Source organism: Mycetomoellerius zeteki, unplaced genomic scaffold, assembly GCF_001594055.1.
Source record: "Mycetomoellerius zeteki isolate Tzet28-1 unplaced genomic scaffold, Tzet1.0 scaffold290, whole genome shotgun sequence".
NCBI classification, from domain to species: Eukaryota; Metazoa; Arthropoda; class Insecta; order Hymenoptera; family Formicidae; genus Mycetomoellerius; species Mycetomoellerius zeteki.
Window position 1 is genome coordinate 34,190 of NW_017257272.1, and position 7,062 is coordinate 41,251.

The 7,062-nt window shown below is 36.5% G+C and overlaps 1 protein-coding gene across 3 annotated transcripts in view; it reads left to right on the plus strand.

The window, feature by feature from the left end:
• Positions 1 to 7,062, plus strand: part of ena (ENAH actin regulator enabled) — an 18,081-nt gene that overhangs the window by 8,505 nt on the left and 2,514 nt on the right. Inside the window, exons 1-5 of one of the 3 annotated variants that reach the window (XM_018450648.1) lie at positions 2,786 to 3,091; positions 4,211 to 4,532; positions 4,893 to 5,086; positions 5,501 to 5,680; positions 6,794 to 6,855. In XM_018450648.1, coding sequence (XP_018306150.1) covers positions 2,838 to 3,091; positions 4,211 to 4,532; positions 4,893 to 5,086; positions 5,501 to 5,680; positions 6,794 to 6,855 — 1,012 coding nt within the window. In that variant the 5' untranslated portion in view covers positions 2,786 to 2,837. Of the gene's footprint in view, positions 1 to 2,785; positions 3,092 to 4,210; positions 4,533 to 4,892; positions 5,087 to 5,500; positions 5,681 to 6,793; positions 6,856 to 7,062 lie in introns of those variants that run through there. The other 2 variants (XM_018450649.1, XM_018450650.1) reach the window with 2 other exon arrangements.

The following is a 7,062-nucleotide window of genomic DNA, read 5'->3' on the forward strand; positions in this document are numbered from 1 at the left end:
TGTCCGTGCCCTATCAGAAAACACGGTAGTGTCTCGCGCTAAGACCAGCGATATCGAAGCGCGAGATTACCGTATATCTTTACATGAGCTATTAAAAATAATCAAATTTACTTATTTGACTATTTTTAATAGAAAAGACCAGTTTTTTTGCTGGTTTTTTCCGGAAAATACCGATTTTTACCACTGGCATGGACTTTATTCAAAAAATGTGGACTTTTGCCAACCCTGCAGTAAAGCGAACACATTAAACAATTTTTAGCAATTTTCAGGTAAAAATAATATGACAACTAATAACAATATATAATAAGATACATCTAACAGTAACTATTGTCTGACAATTCATTACATATTAGCATATCTGTAAAAAGATATCGAGTACATACCATTATATCCCATGGTTTCATTATACTCCAGGTTCTCCTAATAAAGAAGGGCTACAAGCCTAAAACAAATCATTTAATATAAATTTTGACTTACATAAGAAAATAAATAATAATATAAAACATACGTTTTGACCAATTCAAATCGGGCCATTCTCAATGTTGACAAAAAATAATTATTGTAAAAATTAGAAATTATAATATTCGTTAACATAATTAATAAATCCTATCTTAAGCTGTTCAACAAAAACGCAATCTAGGCCATGTTCAATTAGATAAATAAGATTCATAAAAGCGCCGAATATACGTCATCTTGTAAAATATCTTCCTATGATCGTTGAGAGATATATTAAATATTTAATATTCATTAAATCACTTAAAATATATGACTAGACAATCAAATTGTAGAGATCTATTGAATATTTAACATTACACAGTACTAACCAAATAGTACATTAAATTACTAAAATGTATATAGAAGATAGTAACAAAAAGAAATTATTCTGAATTAGACTAATGAATTATAAAATGTATAAATACCTTAGTTAATGAGGAAAAATAAAAATTAAAAAATTTTTTTTAAATCAGGCTGAGAGTTTTAACAATTCTAGAGAAAAAAAAATCTGCGTTCTTATCTTTCTCTTACGTTTGAACATGACAATTGAAATCGTGAACAATACTCACGATGTGTTTCGTTCTTTGCGATTTGATCGTTCGCTGAGAATTCAATCGCGATACTTTCTGGGGGTGGTCAACAACGAGATACAATTATACACGGAACAGTAACGATTATTTCATTCGGCGCTTGGTGAAAGGTTAACGCTTCCCTGAGCATCATACTGAAAATAAAACGCAGTTTCGCGTACAACAAGCTTTGTTCGCTGTAGATTGCAGTATAGGCTACGCAATTGAGATTTACGGTTGTTTTACAATATGTGAAAAGCAGCTAAGGCATTTGTTCCACTTTTACGTAATATATGGTGCTCTCTGAAGTCTGATGGTATACTATATCAGCTGACAGAGAGAAAGAATCTTTCTCGACGTTACTTCCGACTATACGAATATACAATGCCGTTCACGCTTTATGCTCTAAAAGTTTCGACATCCGCGTAGAGCATGATAAATCTGCGCACGATCGGGAACGTGACGAATCCGCGATTCCGGAAGAAAGGCGTAAGAAAGTGTACCTAATATGTATACGCATCGTTTGTAAACCATCACTTTGGATCTCTCGAAAAGCTCTGAGAAGATATACAAAAAATCAGATGATATAAATAAAACAAAAATAGTGAACGTATTTTTTTCAAATTGTCGATAATATCGAATTCCAAGGATTACCTAAAAATAAAACTTACGAGAGAGAGAGAGAGAGAGAGAGAGAGAGAGAGAGGGGGGGGGGGGGGAGTAATTGCTTCGTAAAATCTTTTTACTGAAACGGAGGGATTTGTGAATAACATCTGTTAGTATTTATATGTAGTAATGTCTACTTAATAATATTTGATTTTACCGATTTGTATTCTATTCTATTCGCTGTAATGACGCGTATAGCACAGCGATATTTAACTCGGACAGCATCACGCGTTATAGTTATAGACCGGTAATTGTCGTGTGCGCAAGGCCGGTCTCTGACCCACATACGGCTGATACGGTTGATTGACAAAACCGCCGAATGCTCCTTGATATTCATTGATAAAAAACGATATTTATGTGTGCGTGTGATTCCAAGTCATTAACAGAGGAAGTTTATTAATAATTTCAGAGGGGGTAAAATTGTAAAAAATTTTTTTTAGAGAGAAATTGCAAGATCTGTTATATATAGGTATATGTTTTTACTTCCATGCATGACGTACGACTTTTCCACAATCCGATCGATTCATCCGCGATTTGCGAAAATATTGATTTGTGAAAATGATCAATAATGTTTCTTGTCTTCTTCGCGTTATCTATATATGCATCGTGTGCGTCGTGCAACGTAAACGGTTGGAAAACGGCCTCGAAACGCGAATCGCAACGGACACGTTGTCGCGCGTGTCGCGTGTTATCTACTTTGCTTGGCCGTGTATATACATTATACAGCACCAGCAGTAGCAACAGTAGTAGCAGGATAGTCGAGGAAGTGGCGGTATCTCGCCACATCCTACCTCGTCCTGTTCCCGTTTGCCAACGGAGGGAGTATTGCAAACTGCTTCTCAGTTCAGTGAAAGCGACAGCCACCAAGCGAGCGAGTCTTCCGCGCCGCAGATCGCGAATTAGGAATTTAAGATTGAATATCGCAGACATTTAATTACATCGCGCGTAAACCTGTGCGTTACCCTACTCTACTCCGTTTCCAATCGGTTGTTATCAACCTGCATTATTTTATCATTATTTTACGTGATTCCTGATTATGGCGAGAGAAAAAATTCCGGTGCTATAAAAATGATAACTTAGCGAGAAGAAGCTCTTCAGTTCGCGATCATGTGGGACTCCCGCGAAAATTCCTTCTCTAAGACTGGTAGGACGAGATGGTCCTACGAGACTTACTCTTACTCATCCGCGCGCGAGAATCAGGCACAGAATCGAGACATTCAAGACACATTCGCCAGGATGCGCCCTTCCATAACGGTGCAACAAGATCCCGCGTCGCAGCAGCGTGTGAATTCTGTGAATGTACAACAACGTTCGAACTATCGCCAGCAACGGTCTTCTTGGCAACAGGATAATCGTTCGTGGTACACAATGCGCATTGCGCGTCAATTTTCTCCTTCGTTCTTCGCCTTCTTGCCTCACGTTATCGCAATATTCCCAAAGTTGTTTCTCGTTCGTTTCTTTATAAACGATTAATTCCAAGGATAATCCAAAGTTTCCATATCTGGACAATGTTGGGTGTGCTTTCCACATGTTGATGGCACAAGTCGAGAGACTGCACAAGTGTCTTTCCGAGTGTCTTTCTGTCTTAGTTACTTATTCAATGTCAAGAAAGATAGAACGATGTCACTAAATGGAAAGCATCCTTTTTTATATATTTGTTTTATACACTTATGTTCACTCCGGTTCTGATTTGATGTATCCGTAGCTGTGCGTCGTTCGGTGGAATGGTTATGAAGCGGCTGTCAGAAATGTAATAAAGTCGTAAATGGTAAATAAATCGGTGAATCTATATTTCGTCGATTTGTTGTTGTTCGCTTTGTCACTCGGATTACGCGACTTTCTCGTATATATGAGCAGAGGGAAAAAAATGATAACGGCGTGAGATATGTGCGCCACATGTACCACCCACGATTCAGTCCGGTGCAACATTTATTTCCTTAGCTCTTTAGATAACAACTGCTTTAATTTATGCAAATATACCTACTTTCTTTACATTCCAATCTTTAATTTTTTTACCCTTATCTAACTAATGAAATTAATTGAAAAAATATCGTTGACAACTTGACACTTTTTAACTGGATAAAACGATTCTCGTTCTCTCTCCTCCTCGAGATAACGTAAGACGAAGAGAACAAAATTTGAGAGAATAATTGCGAATGAAAAACCAAAGAAAACCAAAAGAATTAATTGATTAAAAGGCAAAAAAATCGATTAATAAGTATTACTAAAGTAAAACTAGTTTTGTGGCTCTACGGAACTCTACGAATAAATCATACCAAATCTTAAATAAATTACTTGTACGAACTTCTGCGGTTGTTAGTGCGTAAATAATAGATTTATATGGCGATGAGATATATTTGTAAATAATTGGGATGTTATACTTATAACTACCTATATTATTTGCGCATTAATAACCACATAGAGTCTCATATAGGCAATTTACTTATATTTGGCGAAAACCGATGTATTATCGTTTACAGTGAAGTGAGCATATCATCCGCCCGCGCGTCGGTGATGGTGTACGACGACGTGAACAAGAAATGGATACCGAGTGGCAGCTCGTCCGGCCTGTCCAAGGTTCAGCTCTATCACCATCAAGTGAACAATACGTTTCGCGTAGTCGGCAGGAAGCTGCAGGACCACGAAATTGTCATCAACTGTGCGATTCTAAAGGGACTCAAGTACAATCAAGCCACGGTCACGTTTCATCAGTGGCGAGATAACAAGCAAGTCTACGGGCTCAATTTTTCCAGTAAAGATGACGCCGATGCCTTCGCTCGGGCAATGCTCCAGGCACTCGATGTAATTTATTATATTTCTTTTGTCTTATAGTTTTATTAGAATTAACTCTGACTTACCACCCCGGATTTCACTATCTATTCTAGTCTTCTGGATCTGTAGTTTTAACATCGTTAACCTATCGTGAAGTTATTATTACGGCAATTTAAGATTGGGAGCGGCCAAACTTTCTGACAAACATTCAACTTGGATGCTATTAACCAGAAAGACAAAAAAACACACTTAGGGGTAAAAAACGTTTGCTATCGTGGAACATCGATTTCAGTTACGGCAATTACAATTTGTTAGGCGTTGTTATAATTGGATATATTATCGTTAATTAACTTCTAATTACACATTACGTCTTGTTGCGATGTTGCGTAGGTGCTGAGTAATGGTAGCAACATATCAAGGAGTCTTGCTCCGACAACCAACACGACTACTCAACAGCAAACCGCCTATCAACAGCAGCAGCAGCAGCAGCAGCAGCAACAGCAGCAACAGCAACAGCAACAGCAGCAACAACAGCAACAGCAGAGCCAGGCAACCGTTCAGTATGAGGAAGATATGGGATACAGGTATGTCTCTTTTATTTTCTTCTTGTTTCTTTTACATTTTCAAACGATTTACAATGTAACTATTATCTTATTACTGTAATTACTTTCTGTCACGAAATATAATATACGTACAGTGTACACAACCAATCCAGTCAACATCACGTTTTCGAACGAAATGCAAGCAATGTCGTTTCTTTTATTTGTAAAATGTTTTCTTTACGATAAATACAACAAATCAGTCTGGAGACATCATTACATGAGGCAGCTTTTGGTATACATGACGTGATCGTTATACAGGACGACATATGTATACCGTATATATGTATAAGCGCGAAAAGCTTGTAAGGTGGTAATTTACTTTATGGACATAGACCCATTTCAATTTCCCTATCGTTCACCTAAAACGAGTCACACATCTGTCCTGACTGGTTACAGTCAAGGTCGTAACGCGCGGATTTCCTTGTCCCTGAGCCATCTGCCTACAGGAGGCCAGACGGCCCTGCCCGTGGGCTCCGCCACCACAACCCCCGAACACCACGTGACCGTTAGTGGTGCTGTTGGCACTGTTATTCAAATGGGCTGTGCGCGTGGCTCATCGGGCGATGGATACACGAGGTGATCTTCCCGTTCTTTTAACCCGTAATAATCTGAATTTCTTAATTAACTACCATCAGAATACCTTTTACGCAATATTATACGTTATTAAATAACGCAGAAAAGAGAGAGAATTTTTTCTAAAATACGCCGACAAGTTATTGATTTAATATTGTTATACCATATGAGACTAGCTACATATAGGTTAATATGGGTTAAAGACTATCTAGGATCTCCTTATTCTTTGTAGTAGAGACTTCGGGCATTAACCACGTTAGAATAATCGTTCTACTTCTTTCCTCCTTGCATCTTTTTTTTTACCTTCCTCTGTGTTGTATACTGATCTACATGCGGAATTTCAGTTACTATGAAAACGAGAATCGGCGAAACGATATTTACAAGATGTCGAAAGTAAAATTGCAGAGACTAAGCGGGAGAATTCGCTCCGTCTATTGCGCCTCTCAAAATAACTCCCTGTGTCTCTCAAAATAACTCGAATACATTGCACGACTGAGTTTGATATTTTTTCCTCTAATTTTTTGTGCACACTTCTTACAAATTCAAGATATATTCGATAAATTCAATTTATCAAAACGCGGTTGTTGTCGTATAGGTCTAGTATACAAACTTGTCAGGATAAGATAACATGTTGTACTTGTACACATACATCTACATTAGCTTGCTCTGTATGATGAAAATATATATAAAGAAGATTAACATCTTCTTTAGTTCTTTATGTTTATGGTTTGTACAAATTAATATTAATATATGTCTTAACAATAGACTGTGATGTAGGGTGAGAATATTCACCTATCGTTGAAATATATTTATAGCGAAATAGAAAATATAATCTTTGTAGCACAGTATTATTTAGCATGTTAGTGTGTTAACACATTTAAATTTATCCCATGCGTTTATATATATAATTTTTTCTCTTTATATCAGTGTTGGGAAATATTTACCAAGTCAGTTAAAATGAATTTTTAATAACGATGTATAGAAGAGATATATAAGTAATCTATATGTCTATTATATTAGTTGGCTGGCCCTACTCTACGCTTTATATTATATTAACATGCATTGTGCATTAATGAAAAATCATTTTGTAACTAATTCCAAATTCAATCTGCGCAGAACCATGACTAGAGAAGACGTGGCAATAATCCAGGAACGCAGAATGTCTCAGCAAAGTCAAGGTATTATATTTACATTTTTTAGCATAATAAAGCTTATACATTATGTATAATAAGAATATTATATCTAAATGTAATTTTATAACAAGCGTACTTGTAAAAAAATTGCATAAATGCATTTAAATTACAGGAATCCAATTCTAAAGGAAGTGTCAAAATTGTATACATATATTATATCCATTTGCTGTATATATATATATATATATATAT